Source organism: Coccinella septempunctata, chromosome 2 (assembly GCF_907165205.1).
Source record: "Coccinella septempunctata chromosome 2, icCocSept1.1, whole genome shotgun sequence".
Taxonomy (NCBI): domain Eukaryota; kingdom Metazoa; phylum Arthropoda; class Insecta; order Coleoptera; family Coccinellidae; genus Coccinella; species Coccinella septempunctata.
In genome coordinates, this window is record NC_058190.1 from 53,082,360 (window position 1) to 53,110,042 (window position 27,683).

Below are 27,683 nucleotides of genomic sequence, written 5' to 3' on the forward strand. Positions count from 1 at the left end.
GTGAGTCACATAGATTTCAAGAGAGGAATACAACAAATTTTATATTATAACCATCAAAAGAGGGACATACATATAATGAATGTAATACTGTATAATGGAACAATGTAATAAAGAAGCTTCTTGATATTCTCCATGGAAATTTGAATCAGATAACATCCTCAGTGGTTTTTATTGGTCTCATTGGACATTTGATTAAACTTCCCCAATGTTTCTTCTCCTCGTCAGATTTATTAGACGGCTCTCCAGGGTTGTCCTGTGCTCTAGAACAATAATAATCAATAAGAAATTGAAGGATCCTTGAGATACCCATCCCAAATGAATCGGAGAATCAAGGCCTCCCAATGATCTTGATCGCCTCTTTTCAAATTAGTCATCATTATCAGGAAAATCTTCAGCAGGAACTAACTAACTCAAAAAAAATTCTATTCGTGCTCAAAATATATCTTGAATTTTATCATAATAAATATTATCTGAGTACCTGGTTAAATTCTCGAAAATATCATATACTTACCGTACTTCCATGGGTGACAAAAAGGAGAAAAGAACAGCAAAGATGAATAACAACCAGAACAACTTCATGATTCTGATAATGTCCTCGTACAAAATAAATAAGGAGCAGCGTGAAATCCCTTTTATAAACGAAATTTTCAGCTTCACTGAAGTCCGATACGAAAGTCAATTGATCAAGACATTATCTCATTATGAAACGGTTAATAAGCTCATTTTCATTTGGAAATCGAAACATTTTCATCTGGAAATTTTATGCGTGTTAGATTTTACATTGGAGATTGATTCGCAGGTCAATCAAAATCTTGATCACATCTCAAGCTCGAATACATAAGTGATCATTCGAAATATATCACATTCTAAATTACTAAAATGACTTGAGAACTTATTATTATAAATCTGTAGTTTTCGAGATACACCTTGAATTTTTTTGAATTTATCGATTTATGTGCAATAATCAGAAACTTCTCGTTATTGCATTTTGAATAGGTCTAATTGTTTCTAGAACTGAGTCAGCTGATATGTTACGTCTGTGTGAAACGAAAAGATTTTTTCAGGACCGAGTGTTTACACTTAATTTTCTTTACCTGCCTAATTAAACGACTGAAACTTTTGTATGCCCCTTATTTGTTCGAAATCCGCGTAAAAACTTTTCCTCAATTCGCTCTTCCGTGTTTTTCTTTCCCATTCATCGAGCTGTCGCAATCAACATTTAGAATTTTCCTAATAAATCCAATGGAGAGGAAAATACTTCTTCATTTCCTCTGCTGAGGAAACTAATTTCGAAAAATGTCGACTTGATGAAGAAATACTGTGTGTGTTTCATGGGGAATTTTTTATGTTTGTCCGTCCGGTGAAAGAATTAAAAACCTTTGTTTCCCAGATTTGGTTCCCTCAAAGGAAATTGACAGCCTGTACATGGAAATCCGGCAATCTAACGAGATATGCATGCTCAATATACAGTCTTGAAACTCGTTTGTTTATTCATTTCATCGAAAGGTGTATCATTTTGAAGAAGATTATTCAAAATTAATATTGTTTTGAAAACTGCTTGAAATAATTTGTTGGAATATCAATAAAAAGTTCAACCCAACTCATAAAACTAAGTTATTTCATGAATATTTGAACGTTTTGTAAAATTAAAGTATTCTCCATATTTTCTAGGATAATGCGCCGTTTTCGAGTAATTTGATGTTCAAGAATTGAAAATTATCTGTGACATTTGAAAAACTGGGTAATTCGACTGAATACAACCCTGTTCAAAAGATCCATAGATGTGTGGTGTCATAGATTTAGCTAGTCATTCTGAAGGTAATTTTTTATCTCCAGGGGTGGCACAGCGCATTATGAAAACTTAAAATGCCTATATCTATTTATCAGGACTGAATCGGAAAAAATGGTAAAAGAAAAAAGTGTTTCTTTTGTCCTCAAGAATCTACTCTACTCTACTGAGCTCCTGCTCAGTCCAAATGTTCTCTAAAACTCTAGGTATTTTCCCTCCCATTAGTCTAGTTCTACCACCACTTGAATTTTCCTCTCGCATTTTCCTCTTAAACTCAATCAAGCGGAAAATTCCTTCGACCAGGCCCTAAGGGAGAAAACTGATATCGACAAATATGGAGCTAATGAAGAAACACCGCGTGTGAATAGGTGCGGACCCCGCGGTTCCCGTGGCGGTTGTTTTTCCAGAGAATCCTGCAGTAAATTACCTGTCAGGGGAAAACAGCGACCGGAAAACGCCATACATGTCGATCCCGCGGACACACGTTGAAGATTATTCGGAAAATGCACGGTTTTACGGTTGCGGCGTAAAAGGCCCGGGAGGGCCGTTGAATTTGAGACGATCGGAGATGGGTTATGCATATTCAACGCCGAGGGATGCTAGAGGGAGGTCTGCAGCAGGTCCCTGCATGGGACCGATTGAATTTGGACAATTTGCCAGGTGTGGATCGATGGTGAATCGTTTTCCGGGTCTCTGGCTCTGCTCCCGAGATTTGTGACTTTTAGGAGGTGAAATGTAGATAGTATACTGGCCTTCAACTGCTCTACTGGAGAAGGTACGAATGTTGGCCTGTGTTTCCATCAACAGAGACAGCTTTCGTACAAAGTTTATTACGAAATTTCAGTATGCAGACGACTGCGCACTTATCGCTAGCAGCTCAGAGGATCTACAGATAATGCTGGACACCTATAAACATATATACGAAGCTTTAGGCCTTATAGACTCAATATCGACAAAACCAAAATCCTAGTAAGTCCGCCAGAAAGCCTTCAAACTGAGTCTGAAACTCTAGAACAGGTCGAGCTTGGGATGCTTCATAAATATTAGGGCTAACCTAGACACGGAAATACACAACCGTATCAATTCGGCATCACGGGCATTCTGGAAGCTGCAGGTCAGAATGTTTCAAAATCACGACCTCAATCTGAAGACTAAGACAGCTCATTACAAAGCAGTGGTCCTCCCAACGCTTCTTTACGGAAGCGAAAGCTGGACGCCCTACAGGCGACACATTAAACAGCTTGAACAAACGCAACAACGTCATCTAAGACAGATAATGCACATCAGATGGTTGATGGTTCAACAAAGTTTCAAATACAGAAGTCTTGCAACACGGGAGTTGTACAACAATTGAGACTCAAGTAAAGAGGGCCGACTCAGATGGAGCGGCCACATTCTGAGGATGCAAGACGCAAGACTCCCCAAAATAGATCTGTATCTCTCTGTATTCACAGAGAGAGCCCGAAAACCAGGAGGCCAGTATAAGGGGTTTAAGAATACATTACATCAATCCCTTGAATCAGTTAATGCCAATTATAACTGGGAACAACTAGCGCTGGACAGGTCACAGTGGGAGTCTCTGATACACAGTTATTATGGAGACTCGAGAAGGATACAGCTGCGGCCAGATTTGGTTGGTGACTATCCATGCCCGGAGTGTGGAAGGATCTGTAGATCACGGTTGGGTTTTTTCAGTCACAGGAGCACACACAGTTGCAATTTGGCCTAAGAAATTATAAATCTGTTCGCATCTTTAGTTTTTTCTCTTTTCTGTTCTTTTCTTGTCTTTTTGTAGATTCATTCCCGGTAACGGGATACAGCAATGAATGTATGAGAGCTATGGAAACTTGTCCACCAAGGGCACTTAAGTCCCCTACAGATCTCATTCCTCTACATATAATGGTGAATGAAATGGTAAAGGCAAAAAGTGTTTCTTTTGACCTCAAGAATGTTGAATATTTGTACGTGTCAAAGACTCATCCTTTATAACTAAATGGGCATAAAAACTCTGTGTACCCCCGATACAATGGGGTTTTATAATCTGGCCAAGAGGAAAGTGAACCATTGAAAAAAAATACGGAAAATCTACAGTTGAACAAAGCATACGGGAGATTCGATGAATATGGTGTTTTTGCAACCATATTTTTCCACAAGAATACTCAGTCGAATATACGAAATGAATTCGATTCGATAAATGGGCAGAATGTAACCATAACACCGTTCAGATTTGTGTTCCGAGTAATCAAAACTATCCAACTGATATGTTCTTTTGCGATTGACAATGCGAATTGTTTTTATTGATTGAACGGGGCTAAATGAAATGAAAGGATGATAATGCTGCCAATTTCAGCGAATTCAACAGCAATCATCGAACATTCCGTTTTCAGAATGCACAGCAAATATAATAGATTACAATTTCCCATATTGCTGGCATGCGGTGAAAAATATCGAATTTAGTTCTCTTTACATCACATTCGAAAGACCAACAATCCTCTAATCTGCTCCGGTTAGCCTAGGTACATATTATATTATTCAACTTGCTTTTATGCTTTTGTTTTTACCTCTTCGATTATCATTGTCTGCGTGAATCCATTGAATCTAAATTTAACGTGTGTCCTGTGTCCATTTTCTACCTTGCTAAATGAGGGCTTTTTCATATACATACATAGATGGAAAACAGTGAACAATGTACTCAAATTTCCTTGATCATTATGCCATATTTTCTAAATAAGTCCAGTTTTAAGAAAGAGACTACAATAAAAACATTGTCTCCTTGATTTCAGAATCATGAGGACCACATTGTATGCAGTTGCCATCTTTTTCCTCCTCCAAGTCTACGGAGGCTATATTCCGCCAGGACCAAAGTACAGATGCCCCAAAGAAGGACTTCTGCTGCACCCTTGCTGGTGCACAAAAGAATCGGATGATGGACTGGAGGTTGCTTGTAATAATACGAATCTGGCCAGCATGAGTGTGGCGTTGAACAACTTGGCTACCTATGATATTCCTATCGAGAGACTCAGCATTCACAGATGCCATTTCAGTAAGTGGAAACTTCGCTACAAAGCTATAGTTTAGCATGTCCAGTGAAGAGATCTACGAAACTAGAAGAGTTAGAGTAGAAGAGATGGAACGTTTCCGAGCTCTTTCTCAAGGTAACAAAGAATTGTGAAAACCACTCTTTTCAACTTCGTCGAAATCTTGCTAATAACTCGAAAACGAAGCATCCTAGGAGGATATGGTTTTCACCATTCTTTGTTTCTCTGGAAAACAGCTCGAAACAAACTATCTGTTCTGCTTTAGCCCTTCTAGTTTCTCAGATCTCTTCACTTGACATCAATTTGGGACCATCTGTTCACAGCTATAGGAAACAAGTAGTCAGATGAGTAATAATTGTATTCCTAAATTGAAGCAACTTTTAGTAGATTGAATATTTGCTTTCATTGAATCCAGAATGGAATTCTATGAAGTTGATCGAATAATAATAAAGGTTAGGATGTCCCATTTCTAAGGGTTGCTACCGGTTCGAAAGACCTTTTTACAATGAAGTCTGATAATGTCCCCACTTTCAGGGCGCCTATTCGGTAGTCTGCTGTACAAACTGCAATTACGAGTGCTGGAGATTAAGGATACCCCGATAGAGACGATAGAAGAGCACACTTTCCTGGGAGTTAATGGCTCCTTGAAGGAGCTGCATCTGATCAACACGAGCCTGGTCGAGTTTCCCAAATTGGCATTCAAAGTAAGTAGCTATCGATTTCCTGAATGCGCAGAGTCGCACCCAGGTACATTATGACTAAGGTCTAAGAGGAAACGAATATACGAGGATATATTGAAAAATTCTTATCCTACTATAGAACTAAACAAAATTTAAACGTCAAAATATTTTATTACTCAACATATTCTCCTCTTTATTGGATACATTTATTACAGCGAACGTGCAACGTCTCTAGACCTTTCAAAAAAAAATGTTCCTTTTAAATTTACGACCTTTTAAATTTTTTTTCAGTTGAGGAAAGAGATGATAGCCGGATGGAGTCAAATCTGGTGCATAATGGGGTTTTCTAGTGATTCAAACTCTAAATCACGAATTTTTTGCATGGCAACATGAGATTTGTGTGCAGGGGCGTTGTCCTGCAAAAACAAAACACCTTTATTTAGCTTTCCGCGTCTTTTCTCTTTAATTTTTTTCTGTACAGTGGTCAGTAATGTCGAATAATGATCTCCGGTTATTGTTCTACCCTTATCCAAAAAATCAATCATGATTACTCCGGGCAATCCCAAAAAACTGAAGCAAGAACTTTCCCAGCTGATTTTTGGACACGAAACTTCTTAGGTCTTGGAGAACCAGAGTGTCGCCATTCCATCTATTTTGCTTTGTTTTTGGATCGTAGAAATGTACCCAAGTCTCATCCATAGTAACAATTCGGTTTAAGAAGTCTACATCGTTTTCAAATCGAGCACAGATCGAACGCGATGCTTCTACCCTTGCACGCTGTAGGTCAACATTCAAACATTTGGGGATCCATTTTGCAGCACTTTTTCTCATGTCCAAATTGATGTGAACTATATGATGAACGCGTTCGTATGAAATATTCAGTACTTCAGATATCCGTTTCAGCCCAATTCGACGGTCTGATAAAATCATGTCATGAACTGCATCGATATTTTCGGGAACTGACACAGAAACTGGCCTTCACGATCGGTCATCATCTTCAATGGAAAATTTACCTCTTTTGAAGCTTGCAGTACAATTTTTCACGGTCGCTTACGAAGGACATTGATCACCAATGGTACTGAGCATATCTTCGTAAATCAGCTTACCTCTTAACTCTTTTAAATACTGGTACTTGATGATGGCTCGATACTCCAATTTTTCGATTTTCACAAATTGGATGGACATCTTCTTTCTTCTAATTTATTGCGTACCTCTGATTTACTTTTTTACCTCAAACTTCACACTGACACTTCTGATGAGTTATTGTTCGTTGCTATGGTAACGCGATATTTTTTATGCATAGAACCGGTCTAGGCTAACTATATATCAATAGATCCTCGTATAAGTGTAGCCTAGCGGTTTATATTGAGGTCAACGAATTCGAAATAATCAATGTTTTTAAAGCTTCATTTTACCGCTAAAACGGATCAAAGCACTGCCATTGGTCTTAAACTAAACACCTTGATTTTCTGGCTTCAAAATGAAAATTCTTATTTTCGCTGTCATTTCGTTATCGTGAGAAATTTTGAAGTGAAGTGGAAAACACTGTATACTCACCTTAGCTATTAGGTAAACCATTTTTGAGTCAACTTCTTGATTCTACATTAATTCTCCGTACCTCCCTGACGATTTCGAGGAGGATATTATGCATACTGCGGGGCCTGATCGATGTTTTATCCAGTTTCCGCCTGCTATTGAACACGACAAACTGTTCTACAATATTTCAGAATATACCTTATCAATAACAGCGCTCTACTTCGGCATAAAGCGGCGTTCATAGATGCGCATATTGAATTCCACTACATACATAGGTACTTCGATTGATTGTCAATTATTGCATGCAAATGAACAACACTTCGCCTGCAGATCCATTTGCATAACTCGCAAATGGCAGCGGATTTCACTGGAAGCCTTCGGTAATTTGAATAGTGGATACTTTTGAGATGGAAATTCGTACGGATGAATGCTACCCTGTTATTGGGGAAGCTGAGAGCGATTGCAGCAGCGAAAAGGGCGAAGATGAAAGCAGATTCTGATCTTCAATCTGGAGAGATACACTTTCTGATGGAGAAGTTATTCATTACATATGAAAAAGAGTATGATGGGAGAGGAAAATTCAAAACGTATCTAAGCCCTGTAGGCTTTTCGATCTGATCATCTCAATTTTGACAGTTAGGTTAGGATTCAGAGCTTTCTCCTTCCTCCACTGAAAACATCAACTCACCCAGAAAATCCCAATCTTTTTCAGATCTTGGGTCAGTTGACCCTGCTCAACATAGACCAGCACAAAATGACCAACCTGCAGAAGGACGTCTTTTCGGAAAGCTCCATGACAGGCACCCTCCTGAGGCTGCATCTGAGCAACGGACTACTGGACACTCCACCACTTGAGTCCTTACAGCCTCTGAGGAAATTGAAGGTCTTGGATATGCACGGAAACAACATGGTCAACTTCCAGAGGAACCAGTTCAGAGGGCTAAGAGACGTGGAAAGCTTGGATTTGAGCTTTAACAAGATAAAGAAGATCGACGGTTCGCATATGGCAGATTTGACGAAGCTGGGATGGTTGAATATTTCTCATAATGATCTGAAAGAAATCACAAGGTATTAATCAAACATATCTTCCAGTTCTCATAGATGTTGCATAAAGGCTAATCAATTGTTGAGCAGTATGTACGTCACATTAATGAGCACAATTTTACAGGGGTGCTTTCGCTAGAAATACAGTCCTGAAGGTGCTGAATATGTCTCACAATGGCATAAGAAGGTTGGACTCTAACACTTTCAAAGGGATGAGATTCCTGCGTAGAATTTACCTCTCAGACAATAAGATCGCTGATGTTGGCAGGGGAACTTTTGGATCTTTAACCAGAATTGGAACAATTGATTTGGCCAGGAATTTGCTGACTAAGGTGGATTACCAGATGTTTTATCAACTGAATTATTTGGAGGTGAGTACTTATATTGCAAAATTTCACTTCGTCCATTCCTTTTTTTATATAAATATTCCTCTGAGACAAACAAACGTTAATCTGTAGAATTATCAACAATAATTGTTGACGGATGCTCTTAAGCTACGACTGATGTACCAGTTCTGGATCTCAAACGACGAACAAACATGAATTCCCCATTCTCTCAGTTACAAAGCTCGGATTTGCGTTAATCTCACTGCACTTCACGCCTATCCATGAGAGTTCAACCCTTCAGGACAGTGCGGATGTAGTTCGCAATGGATGGAAGTGTTGGGCGATTTGTTGAAGATGCAGAACGTGTAATATACTAATGGACGCGTCAAACAATAACCATTTGTCAAAAGTGCATGCAACTTTGCGGAAATGACATCTCTTTGCGACGTTCCAACGTGACGTGCTTAAATAAGACATTCATATTCGAAGTTTGATGGGGGGGTCGTCCGGCTTTTGGAAGAAGGACAGAATGAGGTCGGTTTCGAATCATTTCACCTTGAAAAAACACTTGAAAAGCTCAGAAATAAACTGCTCCACATGAGTTAGGGATATTGACTTGAATTGCAAAAAATTTAGTTAAAATAAGATTTTTGTGATGAAAATTCATATTGATATGATTTCAAGTTGCAAATTAATTTTAGCCTGTAGGTCTGCAGCGTATACAGGGTGGTTAAGAAAAATCGAGTAAAATAACGAAATTTTATTCCCAGAGAATTCAAGCATTTCAAGACTATCAATACAATGTATGGCCTCCACGGGCATCAATAACAGCTTGACATCTTCTTTGCGTACTACACACGAGGTTGTTGAACATTTCTTGAGGAATTTGGTTCCATAAACGGGACAGATGCTCTCTCAGATCATTTAAGGATTCTGGGGTAGGTTGATGATCATCTAATCTTCTTTGGGGCATATCCCATGCATGTTCTATGCAATTCAAATCTGGTGATTGCGGAGGTATTGGTAAATGTAATACCAAGCTCCTCGCGCGCATTCTCAACTATGGCTGCAAGGTGCGGTCTAGCGTTATCGTGAAGAAATTGAAAAGTTTCACATATAGCAGCCTGAAAATTTGGCACAACATTGTCAATGACATGCTCCCTATAGTGTAAGGCGGTCATATTTCCAGGACAAATGTGTAGATCTGTGCACCCGTTGAAACACATCCCGGCCCATACCATAACACTACTCCCTCGGAATAGATGGACTTCTTGGACATAGCGATGATTACAGGGTATGCGTGGGACTGTCCATACTCTTATTCTTCGAGAATCTGAAAATCGTCTATATCTGGATTCATCAGTGAAAAGAACACTACGCCATTGATCGTTCCAATTGATATGTTGCCTTGCCAATTCCAGTCTTTGACGCTTATGGTCACATGTTAATAGAACTCCTCTTTATGGACGTCTAGAACCTAGATTCACCTCTCTCAAACGTGTCTGATAGTTTTGATGGGAACTTGGACCCCATCTGCATTTTGAAGAGTATTCCGTAGCATTCTACACGTAGACGTAGGGTTTCTTCTCGCCGAAACGGTGATGAAACGGTGTTGTTTTTCGTCGCCCACCAAACCTTGGTCTTTCCAACACGGTACCTGTCTCCCTGAACCTATTCCAAAGTCGAGATATCACACTTTAGCTGACTTGGAGCCTTTCCGCTACAACAACCTGAGTTAGGCCACCCTGTAGCATTCCGATAGCCCTATTAGCCTCAGCGTTTGTCAATTTACGTCTTGACATTTTCAGATAACTCGTTTCAAATCGAAGCCTTTGATAAACTGGCTTCATTTCAAAATAAGAACATTCATGAAGCATATGCAAAGAACCAAACTTCAGAAAAAAGGCGACCAGATTGACGAAATGTCTCATACTGATTTTCATTGGATCGATTCAAGTTGTTATTGAGTTTTAAATGATTTTACAGCGATTTTCTCGGTACTTTTAAAAACGATTGAATACGATATCCCTAACTCTTGTGGAGTAGTTTAATTCCTGTAGAAATATTCTCGAGCTCTGGACAAATAGCTGCGATAGATCATGACCATTCACGCTCCTGGTTCTTCCAGTTGTCTGCTCACCCCTGTGACCCCGTAACCACCCCCGACATCTCATCATGGGCGATATTGATGGGAGAATCTCGCAGCATCTCGGCGACGTGCAAGCTGAATAAATTTCTTCTTTATTACAGATCATCGATCTCTCCCAGAATAACATTACCGAGGTCCAGAAACTGGCGTTCAAGGATGTTTATTTTGCTAAAATCGATCTCTCCAGGAATAATATCAGTACGATCGAGAATGGGGCCTTCGAGAACTGTGCAAATATATCTGTTCTGGACTTCTCGCATAATTCCATCAGCACTTTCGCGAGGAAAGTCTTCGACGAGACCACTTACGCGTCGGAGCTGAGGTTGTCCTACAACAAACTGACTACGCTGAACGAGGTGAGTGTTTGTGCTTCGAGATGAGAGCAGAACTGATTTTTCCGAGGAATGAGGAATTTTAGGAATGACATAGTAGGTCTTATTTTTGCATTTGAGGACTTTGAAATAGAGTTAAACGTCCAAGTTGGTCGTTTCAATACCAAAGAATTTATCTGCAATTTGGCGTATTTCTTAGACAACGAACTTCAGCAAAATTTTTGGATCTATTGAAAAATTCTTAGCCTACTATAGAACCAAACAAAATTTCAATGTCAAAATATTTTATTACTCAACATATTCTCCTCCTAATTGGATACATTTATTACAGCGAACCTGCAACGTCTCTAGACCTTTCGAAAAAAATATTTCTTCTTGCTCTGCAAACCAGACCTCCACAGCTTTTATTACCTCCTCGTTGGAAGAAAATTTACGATCTTTTAAACTCTTTTTCAGTTGAGGAAAGTGATGAAAGAGTTGAGGAAGAATGGAGCCAAATCTTGTGAATAAGGGGGGTATTTTAGTAATTCAAACCCTAAATTACGAATTTTTTGCATGGCAACATGAGATTTGTGTGCAGGGGCGTTGTCCTGCAAAAACAAAGCACCTTTGGATAGCTCTTCGCGTCTTTTCTCTTCAATTTTACTCCGTAGAGTGATTAGTAACGTCGAATAGTAATCTCCGGTTATTGTTCCACCCTTATCCAAAAAATCAATCATGATTACTCCATGGCAATCCCAAAAAACTGAAGCAAGAACCTTTCCTGCAGATTTTTGAACACGAAACTTCTTAGGTCTTGGAAAACCAGAGTGTCGCCATTCCATCGATTGTTGCTTTGTTTCTGGATCGTAGAAATGTAGCCAAGTCTCATCCATAGAAACAATTCGGTTTAAGAAGTCTACATCGTTTCCAAATCGAGCACAGATCGAACGCAATGCTTCAACCCTTGCACGCTTTTGGTCAACATTCAAACATTTGGGGATCCCAAATTGACGTGAACTATATGATGAACGCGTTCGTATGAAATACTCAGTTTTTCAGATATCCGTTTTAGCCCTAATTCGACGGTCTGACAAAATAATGTCATGAACTGCATCGATATTTTCGGGGACTGACACAGAAACTGGTCATCCCTATCGGTCATCATTTTCAATGAAAAATTTACCTCTTTTGAAGCTTGCAGTCCAATTTTTCACGGTCGCATACGAAGGATATTGATCAACAAGGGTATTGAGCATATCTTCCTAAATCTGCTTACCTCTTAACCCTTTTGAATTCAGGTACTTGATGATGGCTCGATACTTCAATTTTACGATTTCCACAATTTCGGTGGACATCTTCTTTCTTTTAACCCTTTCCAGCCCAATGATGCCATATGGCATCATTGGGTTAACAGTGTCCATTTCATTAAAACAGAAAGCTATTCCACAATGAGCTCTGTATCATTTGGATCTATCGTTCATTGGTAGATGACATTACCAAAATTTAAGTCAGTTACAGAAGTTTGATGAGAAGGAATTTCATTTATGTTCAGTCGGTTCGCCATAAGCTACGTGCATAAGGAATAATTTTTACTTTTTTTACTATTATTATCACCCAAAATTCGGGCATATCTTTGTAAACGGTAAGTACATATAGTAGTTTCTGTATATTCTGTTGAATTTTTCAGTTTTGTTCCATAAACTCAACCCCCTGATGGCCAAAACTTGTGTCAATATTTTACCCAAGAGTTGAAAAAAAAAATTTTTTTCCTCGCCGATATGTTTAGTTTACTTTTTGTACATAGTAATTGTTGAGAAATATTTTTTTCAATGGGCGGATCATAAATCGGGCTGGAAAGGGTTAATTTATTGCGTAACTCTGGTTTACTTTTTTAACCTCAAACTTCGCACTGACATTTCTTATGAGTTATTGTTCGTTGCTATGGTAACGCAATATTTTTTCTATGCAAGGAACTGGTGATGAGAGGTTTGTCTTCGTTCCTTTCAATCAAGTGGCAACGTTGTGCTAGAGAAATTACACATTTTCCTCAAGCTAATGATTCTTTCAAGGCGATAGCCCTTTCAACGAGTCGAACAAGGCACTGGTAAAGCTACAGCTCACAATATCCATCGATGTGTCACCCCGACGCCGAGTCTGTTTTAATCGAATGGAAAATCGGACCACCATCACGCCGAAATAATTCAATCCAACGGGACTATCTCTCATTTCGATCAAAGTCCGATTGGGCTTTGTGTGTGAAATGGCCCGTTTTTTGTTTAATGGAGATCGAAAACCCCCGGTCCGGAATGCGCCATTTTCCATCGGCTCGCGTTTTTTTTTCCGAAACGGTTTCGTTTGATGTGTCGATAACGAGGTTTTCGCGGATGTTTTATGCATGTCGCCGATGAGGTGGCGACGGGAAATGAACCTTTAAAAAAGTAACAGAGTTCGATAATTCGCGTAGTACGTACAGAGTATTCTATTGAGCCAAATTCAGCATATGACAAGTGCTTGTTTTCAATTTAATTCCCAAAAAACTGATCCTAGAAAAAATCTAATTGCATATTCGTGATGTACGACCTCAAATCAGTAAGTAAAATGACCCGGGTCGATATGGCTAAATGAATAATTTTTTTCGACGAGTAGCAGACGACCAAATACAAAAAAATTATTTTTCGAGCTATATCGATCAGGGTCCTCTTTTTTGACTAATTCGAGGTCGTAGATCACGAATATTCAATTAGATTTTTCCTAGGATCAGTATTTCGGGAAATTAATCACTTTAAGTGGAAAATTTCTGAAAAATTGGTCAACTTTGAGGAGCTGTAGCAGCCAGAAAAAAAGGCACTTGACATATTCTGATTTTTTTGGTGATAAACTGATCCTTCGCGAATAAAATAATACAACTTTCATAAACCTACCGCAAACAGTTTAGATTTTAGGATTTTTTCCGCGAAGGTCCAAAATTTCCGATTTTCCATTGAGCATAACTTGAAAACTAAACCTTTCAGCAAAATTATGTTTGCATATTCGTAATCTACGCCCTCGATTTAGTGAAAACTTCAATTTTGGTGGAAATCGGAGAGATGAAATTTTTTTCGAATTTTCCATACATATGTATGGAAAAATAGCGATTTTTTGAAAAAAATTTTTGGTCTCCGATCGAAACCGAATTTATACTGTCGACTAATTCGAGGGCGAAGAACACGAATATGCATACAGATATTTTTGAAAAAATTTATTTTTCAAGTTATGGTCGATGGAAAATTCGAGATTTTGGACCTTCGCGGAAAAAATTAGAAAATCCAAACTGTTCGGGGTAGATGAATGAAAGTTAAATTTTTCCATTTGCGAATGATCAATCTATCACCAAAAAATTCAGCATATAGCCAGTACTTTTTTTCTGGCTGGAACAGCTCCTCAAAGTTGACCAATTTTTCAAAAATTTTACACTAAAAGTGATTTTTTTTCGAAAATACTGATCCTACAAAAAATCTAATTGCATATTCGTGATCTATGATCTCGAATTATTCAGTAAAATGACCCGGGTCGATATAGCTAAATGAATAATTTTTTGTTCGGATTTTGGTGGTGAAGCGCGGGTAAACACAAAAAATAAGCATTTTTTCGAGATAAAATTCGAAAATTACCTGAGAGGTATAAAAAACCAGTAACGGGCGATGGAGAATACTTCCAATGATATGTTCGTTCATTTTGTTCTGGAAAAAATACATTTTCACCCATCAAAAATCGTCGCGGAGTAGGCTGTGCATACATACGGTCAATGACGTTGATTTCAAGCGTAATTTTTCAGCCAGTGCACTCTGCAATGGTATCAGCATTAACTATTTTCATCCTGGAGAACCAAAAAAGTATTGGATCCTCTCAGAATCCGTAACTTTGTGTAAGTACATGACGTTCTCCTGTTTCAGATCCCCCTTGCCAACATGACGGGACTGAAGATACTCAACGTGTCGCACAACGAACTCATAAAAATTCCCAAAGCCACTTTCCCAAAGTTGTACGAACTTCACACTATCGATCTATCCCATAACAACCTGACGGAAATATTCAACGCCGTGTTCCAGACTCTCTTCTCCCTGAGGCATCTGAACCTGAGCCACAATCGCATGATAATCATCAAGCCCAGTACTTTTGGACCGATTCCCACCTTGTTGGAGCTAGACCTGAGTTATAATCTTTTGTCGAAAATAGGTGAGAGTCGTGCCAATTGACCTCAATAACAGAAAAAACTTTCTCTCTTTGCCATTGTCATTTTCTATGATTTTCTTTTTCTTAGCTAGGGGTGCGTTCACGCGCTTGGATGGTATGAGGAGACTCCTGATGAAGGGTAATCAACTAGAGGAGATATTCACCCTTCCCCAGTCGGTATCCTACCTGGACCTCTCACACAATCAGCTTTCGGCTTTGCCAGAGAAACTATGGCCATCTATGAATTCCTTGCTGGAACTTGATTTGAGCTACAATAATTTGACGGATAATTTGAGCGGTGACAGTTTCAGCAGTCTTCTGACAGTACAGAGGCTCCATTTGAATCATAATGGGATCCAGACGCCACCATACGATGCTCTGAGAACTTTAAGTTCTTTGCAATACTTGTATTTGCAGGTAGGTCATGGTAGAACAATAATATTATAGAGAAAAGCCCTCATATCTCTAATACTAAAAACCGACTACATTTCGGACTATGTTTGCCACATTTGACGATGAGATGGCGCGGAAAGGATGGCCGTAGTTTTTCTGTTAGTCAGTTCAGTATCTTTTAAACCGGGTCGTCTCGGAAAAAATGGTAGGGGACAAAAGTGTTTCTTTCGACCTCAAAAATCTACTGTTAAAATATTAGTACGATTCCGATATTCACGCTGTATATCATCTCATATATGCATATTCGATAAATTGATCCATACCTATCAATTCAACAAACGAACCTTTTTAAATAAAAATGAAGAAGACAGTTTGACGTCTGGTATAAAAATAACTGAAGAAAGGGAAAGACCTTTTGCTATGGAATGTAAGAAAAGAATATTAATCAAAGCCTGCGAGTGGTAAAAGTTGAATAATCAAATGTCAAAGTATAAATTGGAAAAACTGGAGGGTTTTTGAAAAATTAATCAGTTGTTTATCTAGTCTGACCTCTTCAACCATGTCTTGTTGATGTTATATGGAAATGAGGTGTTTTTTGATGATTATCAATATTACAGTCTTTCAGCTGGAACACTCTGTATTCCTCATAGTTCAAGAACAATGGCTGCATTATTCAGCCCCTTCGAACACCCGATTCAGAGCGGTCCAAACCCGAGGGGAACAAAAATTAATTTACCGCCGAATTCCATGGCATCCCCACAGAATACCTGGCCCAAACCTCCCTCATCAGGGAAGATGGGTAAATTCCTAATAGAACCCTCAGTCCCTCTGACTTCATTGCCCGAATAAAGTGTCGTTTGTGGCCCGAAGCCACACGATCCGACACGCGGATCTCAATATTAATATAATAGTGTACATAAATTTGATGCTCAATTTAAATTCAAATTGAGCGGGACTCTTTTCTACATCCTCATCAGCATCGCCGTCGCGTAGATTCCCTAACAGCCACCTTCAGATGCGTTCATCACAGGAAATTGCCTTTGGGGGCTCTTCCACGTCGGCTCTCAGGTGGAGGAAGCTAATTTATATATTTGGGCGACCAGAAAATTCGATGTTCTTCCAAGGGAATTAACATAATGTTCGCGCGACAAAGAGTGGGGTAATGATTATTTGATGGGAGGAAGGGGGTGCGTTAAAGTGATCTTAGCTGAGAGGAATCGGTTACTTTGTGGTGTAATTCGATGATGCCTGAGCTTCGAGGGGATGAACTACGATTTCTTTTGCCACAATTTAGCGAATTTCATGTTATTAGTCACGTATTTGAATTTAAAAATATACTGCTCCACAAGAGTTAGGGATATCGTATTCAATCGTTTTTGAAAGTATGTAATCTTCGAGAAAATCGCTGTAAAATCATTTAAAACTCAATAACAACTTGAATCTATCCAATAAAAATCAGTATGAGACATTTCGTCAATCTGGTCGCCCTTTTTCTGAAGTTTGGTTCTTTGCATATGCTTCATGAATGTTCTTATTTTGAAATGAAGCCAGTTTATCAACGGCTTCGATTTGAAACAAGTTTTCTGAGAATGCCAAGACGTCAATTAACAAATGCTGAGGCTAATAGGGCTATCGGAATGCTACAGGGAGGCCTAACTCAGGTTGTTGTAGCGGAAAGGCTCCAAGTCAGTCAAAGTGTGTATCTCGCCTTTGGAATAGGTTCAGGGAGACAGGTTCCGTGTTGGAAAGATCAAGGCTTGGTGGGCGACGAAAAACAACACCAGCTCAGGATTGTTTAATCACCGTTTCGGCGAGAAGAAACCCTACATCTACGTGTAGAATGCTACGGAATACTCTTCATCAGACGATGTTTGAGAGGTGAATCTAGGTTCTAGACGTCCATTAAGAGGAGTTCCATTAACACGTGACCAGTAGCGTGAAAGACTGGAATGGGCAAAGCAACATATCCATTGGAACGATCAATGGCGTAGTGTCCTTTTCACTGATGAATCCAGATTTGGACGATTTTCAGATTCTCGAAGAATAAGTGTATGGACAATCCCACGCATACCCTGTAGTCGTCGCTATGTCCAAGAAGTCCATCCATCCGAGGGGGTAGTGTTATGGTATGGGCCGGGATATGTTTCAACGGGCGCACAGATCTACACATTTGTCCTGGGAATATGAAAGCCTTACACTATAGGGAGCATGTCATTGACAATGTTGTGCCAAATTTTCACGCTGCTATTGGTGAAGCTTTTCAATTTATAGACGATAACGTTAAACCGCACCGTGCAGTTGGGAATGCGCGCGAGGAGCTTGGTATTCATTCATTTACCAATACCTCCGCACTCACCAGATTTAAATTGCATAGAACATGCATGGGATATGCTCCAAAAAAGATTAGATAATCATCAACCTACCCCAGAATTCTTAAATGATCTGAGAGAGCTTCTGCTCCGTTTATGGAACTAAATTCCTCAAGAAATGTTCAACAACCTCGTGTGCAGTATGCAAAGAAGACGTCAAGCTATTATTGATGCCCGTGGAGGCCATACATTGTATTGATAGTCTTAAAATGCTTGAAATCATATTAATATGAATTTTCATCACAAAAATCTTATTTTAACTATACTTTTTTGCAATTTAAGTAAATATCCCTAACTTATGTGGAGCAGATTATTTGTACGAGTGGAAGTCTCACCCCGTATAGGATAGCACTAAGATTCAACGACAGAAATTTCAATGTGTTCTGTAGTTTATTTACTGAATGAACTACCTATTCCATAATGGACTCTCTGATGATAATCATATCGAACATTTTAACGTTTTGAAAGCTCTAAAAGGTGTTATCATTGATTTTCAGGACAATAACATCACAAAGTTGGGGAAAGCGGCCTTTGGGAACTTACCTGTAGTTTTCGAACTCAATTTGGCCAACAATGGTATTCGAAACGTGAGTGTCAGGGCTTTCGATGGGCTCCTACAGCTATTGACCCTTAACCTGACCAACAACAACATTACGCACATACCGAACGGAGCCTTTCATGGTGAGTTGAAGCCAAAAAGGGATATTTTCACATACAAGTCATTTTTGTTCGACAATCTGATCTCTTTTGATTTTATGCAAATCATTTACAATGTAAATGTAACAGTTTTTCAATTTTTGGTGGACCCAGCCTGTATTTTCACTGACATAATCCGATAAAATCCCGGTTCTTCCTCGGGGAAGAAAACATCGCCAGGAAACGGGAAAGGAGAATAACAATTGCCGCAGTCGGCTGCCCATTGAGAAAAATTATAACCCGGTTTATTGGGGCGAAAAACGAGGTCCTCCCCCGCCCTTAGAAGAGCGCATTACTCTGCAGAATGACCGTCTAATGTCTTGATTTACTGGTATTTGTCCGACGCTGGGAAAGCGGAGGTGGAAATCGTAGCGGGCTGATGGTCCGAAATTAAAGAAAGGGAGAGGAATGTAATCAACATGCCGTTCCGGCAGATGGCAGTGAATTTATGCCGGGAAAACGATTAGAAAATCACCCAATTGATTTTATAGTGGATGAGAGAAAAATATTGTGGACACAAGACGTAGCAATTGAGTGTTTTAGTATGTACGAGGATATATTGATATCTGGTTAGCCTAAACCAGTTCCACGCATAAAAAAAATATTTCGTTACCACAGCAACGAACAATAACTCATTGGAAGTGTCAGTGTGAAGTTTGAGGTTAAAAAAGTAAACCAGAGTTACGCAATAAATTAAAAGAAAGAAGATGTCCACCGAAATTGTGAAAATCGAAAAATTGGAGTATCGAGCCATCATCAAGTACCTGTATTTAAAAGGGTTAAGAGGGAAGCAGATTAACGAAGATATGCTTAATACCCTTGGTGATCAATGTCCTTCGTATGCGAACGTGAAAAATTGGACTGTAAGCTTCAAAAGAGGTGAATTTTCCATTGAAGATGATGACCGATCGGGAAGGCCATTTCTGTGTCAGTCCCCGAAAATATCGATGCAGTTCATGACATGATTTTATCAGACCGTCGAATTGGGCTAAAACGGATATCTGAAGCACTGAATATTTCATACGAATGAGTTCATCATATAGTTCACGTCAATTTGGACATGAAAAAATTGCTCCAAAATGGATCCCCAAATGTTTGAATGTTGACCAAAAGCGTGCAAGGGTAGAAGCATCGCGTTCGATCTGTGCTCGATTTGAAAACGATGTAGACTTCTTAAACCGAATTGTCACTATGTATGAGACTTGTGTACATTTCTACGATCCAGAAACAAAGCAACAATCGATGGAATGGCGACACTCTGGTTCTCTAAGACCTAAGAAGCTTCGTCTCAAAAAATCTGCTAAAACAGTTCTTGTTTCAGTTTTTTGGGATTGCCATGGAGTAATCATGATTGATTTCTTGGATAAGGGTAGAACAATAACCGGAGATTACTATTCGACATTACTGACCACTCTACGGGAAATAATTGAAGAGAAAAGACGCGGAAAGCTATCCAAAGATGTTTTGTTTTTGCAGGACAACGCCCTAGCACAAATATATCTTGTTGCAATGCAGAAAATACGTGATTAAGGGTTCGAATTACTAAAACACGCCCCTTATTCACCAGATTCGGTTCCATCCGACTATCATCTTCTTCCTCAACTGAAAAAAAAAAGTTTAAAAGTTTGTAAATTTTCTTCCAACGAGGAACTAATAAAAGCTGTGGAGGTCTGGTTTGCAGAGCAAGGAGAAACATTTTTTTTGAAACGTCTAGAGACGTTGCAAGTTTGCTGTAATAAATGTATCCAATTAAGAGGAGAATATGTTGAGTTCTATAGTAAACTAAGAATTTTTCAATGTATCCTCGTATAATATGCTTATGTGGAATTATTTCTGATCTTCCACACACAGTGAATCTTTAAAATCTGTTTCAACACCTGTTATTTCAGGTTTGGTTGCGCTGAGGGTTCTCGACCTGTCCCACAACAAGCTGGAAAAACTAGACAACAAAACGAACGGACTCCTAGACGACTGTCTATCCTTGGAACAGGTAAGTTCCACATTTAATCAGAATATATCGCCTCAATTTTCTCCTGGAATAGCTATACACGATGTTATAGAGGTGTTCCGCTGTTTGTTCAGCGTCGGACTTGATTCGACCATTCACGATACGACTTTCAGGTGAACCTGAGCCACAACAAAATAAGTTTTATAACGAGGAAAACTTTCCCGAGCGATCCTTATATACCGTACAAGCTGAGGGACATCGACCTGAGCTACAACGCCATGCCTATCATCACATTCGATCTGACGGTTGGGACGAAGAGGGTGGAGAAGTTAAATTTGTCGTACAACGCCATATCGGATGTTAGACGATGTGAGTATATTAATCAAAATCAAATTGATGAAAGCAGGGAGGAGAGTGGAATATTAATTTAGAAAAATGCAAATTTTTTTGAGGCGGCATGTTGAAATACTTTAGGAATAGTGATGCCTACGAGAGTCTTGTTTTCGAGAGTATCGTCTAGAGTCTCGTAAGTGTTCTCGTAAGTCTTGTGAATATTTATGGAGAGAAGGACAGAAAGAGAACGATCGCTGCTTTGAAAACACAGATTATTTGACCCCTGAAATATGTACTGTAATGAATCCCAGTTTTCTGAGGAAAATTGGAGTTCATTTTAGTGCATTCCTTTCGTTTTCATATATCTGCCTTCGAAAATATTTAATTCTCAAAGTGTTAAGTGTTAAGTGTGTTAACAGCATCAGTGCTATTAAAAATTAATTTTTTTTTGTTTTCCACGAGTGCCTGAAATAAAGGAGGTAGGTCCCCGTCTTTACCGTTTAGTTTCTCAATTAGACCTACACCGGTTACTTCTTGGACACTGCTGTACTGTATCGCTTTCTGTTATATTTTATCGTACTTAACCCTGTTTCGCGAGTCTGACTTTTCCCTTCGCTATCAGTCATGGCGCGTAAGCCCTTGGGGTGGAGAATAAGAGATACCGCTCGTCGTCAGTGAAATGCCGTAGTTGCGCTAAAATAGACCTTTTCTTCGCTATCAGTCATGGAGCGTAGCCCTCGAGGCAGCGAATAAAAGTCTCGAATAGATCCGCCCTGGTTGAGTTTCTTTTCATTTCTGGAGAAATACAATTAATTAAATCCCGATACCGTACAGCAAGTCCTTTCACTTCGCGAGGTCATCCTTAGTCACCACTGTGTTTGATGGAGTCATGATTACTGATTGATGATTACTGATTGCTGGGTGTGTTGGACGGACTAACCCAAACCTGCCACCGCGACCAACGGTCTATTGTAGCACAATGATGGAGTCATTGTAGATCAACCTAGCGATCGCAGCGACTCCTATTTTCCCTGTTTTTGAAGACAAATTTTTAGTACGGCGATCGTTCTCCTTCTCTCTACTCTCCATATGAATATTTTGGACAATAGAGTCTCGATAACGAGACTCTAGTCTTCAGATGTGTTTTCATCCTCTCTCTTTCCTTTTCCAGAAACGAAAATTGCCAAATTCCACGAATACATTGATAATACGTCCCATACGACACCGACCATTCCTCACAGTCAAGTTGATACCCTTCACTTCCACCCGTTTATCAGCACACCCCATCAAGTTCCACGTGAGGTTCGCATATCCACCCCCAATCCATCTCCGTCCCATCCAAGACCCAGGACTCGTATGCTGCAACGTGCGGCGTTTCTCTGATAAATACAATAAGGCCCCGAGCAGACGTGAGCGGGTGAAAACCCTCATCCCTTTCCCGTTTTTCAACCCCGGTAAATGAAATACGTACGCGGAATATGAAACAGTGCCGCTACATCCCTTAGTTAGGCAAAAAATAATGAACAAAACTATCTGTTGCTCCGAATTCTGGAGCGCCACGTCTGTAGATTATTCTCCGGGAAGAAATCCCGGATATGACGTCTGGAATCTCCGGAGAGTGCTGATAAATTGAGTTTTTGCAAGGTTGCATCCGGAGTTTTGAGCGATAGGGGGCGTATTGTCGAAGATGCGAGAAAATGCTTGGAATACACTTTTTTACGAAAATAATAGAATACAGTCCTTGTAGCTTTATTTGTGATAAAACAATTGGGTATAATTTGTGTTTTCGAGTTAATAACCTTACCAGATACGGTAGTGAATTCATTGTTTCTCTGAAAAAGAGAGATTTTCTTCTAGCTCTTATAGTTTTCGAGATCCCCTCAATAGACTACGAATTTTACCCACCTTGTACCTTCATCGCCATATTTCACAAAAACGTTTAGAAGTAGAAAAAACTATTCCGAACAAAATTTGTAGAAAATGTTGTGCCCTCCAACTTCACTAATGAATGAGAATACGATTTGAAGCCCAGAAGAGAAGATAATTCAAAAAAACTTATTTTCCTTCATGGCCAAATTTTATTGTTATCTGACCGAATTTACTTCTTGGGCTCCACAACTATAAGGCCGCAGTGGGATATAACCAAGATTTCTTAAATTTTGATCGATTAGACTCACTTCAACGTACACTGCGCAAAAAAAATTAACGCACATTATGGAAATCTCAAATTTATTCTACAACTGAAGGAGTTATCAATGATAATTATCAGAATTATGCATGCATATGTTATCCGACATATGTTCAACGGTTTTCTTCAATACAGATGTTTTTTCCCAGCAGGAATAAAAAAAGATGATATTATCAGATTTTGAATGTATTGGCTCCATTCTTAAATCAGTTGTTCTCGATCAATTCTAGTGATCAATAGTTTTTCTTTCGTTTGATTTTCTACACTCGATCGCTATGCAACGCGAAACACGCAATTTGACCCAAGAGGAATGTGCCCAAGCGGTAGTTTTGCGAGAAGAAGGGTGGACATACACAAGAATTGCAGAAAGGTTAGGAGTTTCCCATACAAGTGTGTCCAGAATGTTGCAGCGATTCAGGGAGACAGGTATGAATGCCCGAAGACCAGGACAGGGTAGACCACGGGTAACAACTGCCATTCAAGAACGTTATGTGAGAGTTTCTTCGTTGAGACAACGGTTTGCAACCGCTCGCCTCCTTCAAATTCAGCTTGAGCAAACTCATGAGGTGCAAATTAGCACTCAGACAATAAGAAATCGCCTCAGAGAATATGATTTAAGGCCTCGTGTCGCGGCAAGAGTCCCAGCTCTTACCCCAGCCCATCGAAGAGCGCGTTTGGATTTTGCGAGAGAGCATATCCATTGGGAAGAGGCCGATTGAGAAAGAGTTCTCTTCACAGATGAGTCTAGATTCTGCCTCTACCATTGTGATCGACGTTCCCTTGTATACAAACGTCCACATGAAAGATATGCTCAGTGCAATTTCCTGAATACTACTGGTTTCGGGGGAGGATCGATTATGGTATGGGGTGGAATATCTTTGACTGCTCGCACAGACCTAGTGGTCGTTGATAATGGAGTTATGAATGCTGATAAGTATAAAAGGAACATTCTTGAAGAGCATGTAGTGCCATTTGCCCCATACATTGGTGAAAATTTCATTTTTATGGACGATAATGACCCCATCGTGCTCGCATCCTTCAGGAGTACCTTTAAGAGGTTGAAGTCCCTCGAATGGAATGACCAGCAAGAAGTCCAGATCTCAATCCGATTGAGCAGGTTTGGGACAACCTCAATAGAAGGCTGAGAAGTTCAGAAAATCATCCAGCTACTCTTAATGACTTAGGAATCCAACTCGTAGAAATCTGGGAAGGATTAAATCAGAACATTTTAAGATCACTCATTTTGAGTATGAACCGTCGTTGCCGAGCTGTAATTAACGCAAGGGGTGGAAATACCAAGTATTAAATCACTTATCAGCATTTCAGTATTTTGAAAATTGTTCATTTCTCTTCTTTCACATAAGATTCGGTGAAATCCTGAATTTTTCTTCCATTCAATGTGTCTTGTTTCTTTCAAAACTTTCCCGAGAGAACATAAAAAATAGATTATAAAGTCAATGTAGAGTTAACTTTCATTAAAATTGAGATTTTCAGAATGTGCGTTAGTTTTTTGCGCAGTGTAGGTACACATGTATACATGAAATTGTTGTAATAAATTCAGTAATACTGGGTGTTCTATCTATCTATTATTATTCGTCTGATTCTCCCTAAGTACCCCTCAGAAGCTGTGTATCAGCTGTGTTTGTATGTAGCTGTGTCATCCGTTATCTTTCAGCTCTTATACAGTAGTTCTCGAGGTCCCCCCAGTGTACAACGAATTTTGACTACCCTGTACAGAATTCTCGTGTATTAAGCCAGTGCATTCAATCTTCTGATCTACTTGGATGGTGGATCTACTTTTATTAATTTTATTTTGTTGAAACGGGCCTCTGTGAGCCCCGTTCCAAGTCCAAGGACCCTCCCACATAACGTTCAACCCCTCTATACGTTGCGAATGCCCCCGTCCTGTTCCCTTTCCCGGGGATTTGTGTAATGCGGAAATTGTCGAGTTCTAAATCAGTTTTTATAGTCGCCAATTTATCGGTGTATCCGGACCGACTGTGCTACAAACAACGCTGCTCGACACGGCAAAAATGGAAGACTCAATCGTCGAAACGACTCCGGAACCAATGGAAAAACTCGAAGGGCAAACATCGCGATCCGAGATTCGGAAACCGGGATGGAAAATCGGCAAAAGAAACACGAACGACTTCGCTCCCGGGCCGAATTTATGTCGTCGGAAATTTCTACGCCCGCCGTCGCCTCGAACTACAAGCTGTCGCCGCCTAATTTTCGGTTTTGGTTTATTCGGGTACGTTCAACACGAACCGATCGAAATTTGGGAATTCAGCTTTCTTTGAAAGCTGAGGAATATTTCCGATGCGAAATTTCTCGTCCTATGTCAGTAGATTCTACGTATAAAAGTGCCTAAGAAGGTTCAAGTTTTAGATCTGTAACTTCAAAGACAAAATAAGTCATGAGAACTTTTCGAAATCGTCAAAATCTCATTTTTCTGCTACGATAATATCGTAGGAGGCTACGATTTTCACCATTCTTTTTATTCTCTGAAAAACAGCTAGGAAATATGCCATCTGTTTTCTTCTACGAGGATTTATTGAAAAATTCTTAGCCTACTATAAAACCAAACGAAATTTCAATGACAAAATATTTTATTACTCAACATATTTCCTTCTTAATTGGATACATTTATTACTGCGAGCCTGCAACGTCTCTAGACTTTTCAAAAAAAAATGTTTCTTCTTGCTCTGCAAACCAGACCTCCACAGTTTTTATTATCTCCTCGTTGGAAGTAAATTTACGATCGTTTGATCTTTTTTTTCAGTTGAGGAAAGAGATGATAGTCGGATAGAGCCAAATCTGGTGAATGAGGAGGATGTTCTAGTAATTCAAACCCTAAATTACGAATTTTTTGCATGGCAACATGAGATTCGTGTGCAGGGGGGTTGTCCTGCAAAATCAAAACACCTTTGGATGACTTTCTGCGTCTTTTCTTTTTAATTTTTTCCCGTAGAGTGGTCAGTTATGTCGAATAGCAATCTTGTTCTACTCTTATTCAAAAAATCAATCATGATTACTCCATGGCAATCCTAAAAAACTGAAGCAAGAACTTTTCCAGCAGATTTTTGGACACGAAACTTCTTAGGTCTTGGAGAAAAAGAGTGTCGCTATTCTATCGATTGTTGCTTGGATTCTGGATCTTAGAAATGTACCCAAGTCTAATCCATAGAAACATTTCGGTGTAAGAAGTCTACATCGTTTTCAAATCGAGCACAGACGAACGGGAAGCTTCTACCCTTGCACGATTTTGGTCAACTTTCAAACATTTCGGGATCCATTTTGCAACAATTCTTCTCATATCCAAATTGACGTGAACCATATGATGAACGCGTTAGTATGAAATATTCAGTGCTTCAGATATCCGTTTCAGCCCAATTCGACGGTCTGATAAAATCATGTCATGAACTGCATCGATATTTTCGGGGACTGACACAGAAACTGTCCTTCCCGATCGGTCATCATCTGCAATGGAAAATTAACCTCTTTTGAAGCTTGCAGGCCAATTTTTCACGGTCGCATACGGGGGTCATTGATCACCAAGGGTATTAAGCATATCTTCGTAAATCTGCTTACCTCTTAATCCTTTTAAATACAGGTATTTGATGATGGCTCGATACTCCAATTTTTCGATTTTCACAATTTCGGTGGACATCTTCTTTCGTTTAATTCATTGCGTAACTGTGGTTAACTTTTTTGACCTCAATCTTCACACTGACACTTCTGATGAGTTATTATTCGTTGCAATGGTAACGCAATGTTTTTTTATGCATAGAACTGGTCTAGGCTAACTAGATATCATCGATATAGTTCTCGAGATCCCCCCAGTAGACAACTAATTTTCCCCACCTTGTACACTTTAGTCACAGTTCATACATTATTGACATCTCTGTCGTGATAATGTAAATAATGTTTTCATCTTCTTCCTCAGGGGTCATAGGCAACCTGACCAGGTTGAGCGTCTTGGATCTGTCGAATAACAAACTAGCGGACCTGACGAGCGACAAGGACTTCTTCAAACTTCCGTCGAACATTAGCGAGATCTACTTATCGGATAATCGTCTTGGAAACTTGCCCTGGAAGTACCTGACCAACTTGACGAACCTCCAAGTCTTAGATCTGAGGAGGAATAACTTCAACACGATCAACAGGGATTTAACACATATGATAACCAGGGACGTTAGTGTTTTCTTCGAAGGTGAGAGAAGAAATTTGTTCAATGATTCTAGATGTTAGATCAACTTCTCAAGTGAGGCCAGGAGAAATTTTTAGACAGGATCTCCTGAAAAAAAAAATCTTAAAGCATGAAGTTATACATATTCTATACTCCATTCAAATTTATTTTAGCAGTCGGTTGGCCATGAAATAATTTTCTCAAGTTTTTGTAACTAGAATGAAGTAAGGTTGGCACTCATGAAATGTCGTTAATGTCATAACGTCGTTGCCACAACTAATATCAATTTTTATTACGAAAATGCCGAAAGTGATTGAAAAAAGAGACAGGGTTTCAGGAAGTGCTATTTAGAATTCAGGTCCGCTCATTCAAATAGTTATACCCTGATATTCTAAAATCCACAATACGTCAAATGGTAACGAACATATTCAATTTAAGAGAATTTATATAATGTTTCATCTGAATCTAAACGACTTCAG

The 27,683-nt window shown here is 39.3% G+C and overlaps 1 protein-coding gene across 1 annotated transcript in view; it reads left to right on the plus strand.

Moving 5' to 3' along the window:
* Positions 1-27,683, plus strand: part of LOC123308173 (chaoptin) — a 37,613-nt gene that overhangs the window by 508 nt on the left and 9,422 nt on the right. Inside the window, exons 2-12 of the mRNA XM_044890737.1 lie at positions 4,573-4,832; positions 5,362-5,531; positions 7,756-8,111; positions 8,212-8,458; positions 10,664-10,918; positions 14,809-15,091; positions 15,177-15,505; positions 18,348-18,531; positions 20,436-20,536; positions 20,668-20,863; positions 26,962-27,228. Of these exons, the coding sequence (XP_044746672.1) occupies positions 4,577-4,832; positions 5,362-5,531; positions 7,756-8,111; positions 8,212-8,458; positions 10,664-10,918; positions 14,809-15,091; positions 15,177-15,505; positions 18,348-18,531; positions 20,436-20,536; positions 20,668-20,863; positions 26,962-27,228 (2,644 nt within the window). The 5' untranslated portion in view covers positions 4,573-4,576. The remainder of the gene's footprint in view (positions 1-4,572; positions 4,833-5,361; positions 5,532-7,755; positions 8,112-8,211; positions 8,459-10,663; positions 10,919-14,808; positions 15,092-15,176; positions 15,506-18,347; positions 18,532-20,435; positions 20,537-20,667; positions 20,864-26,961; positions 27,229-27,683) is intronic.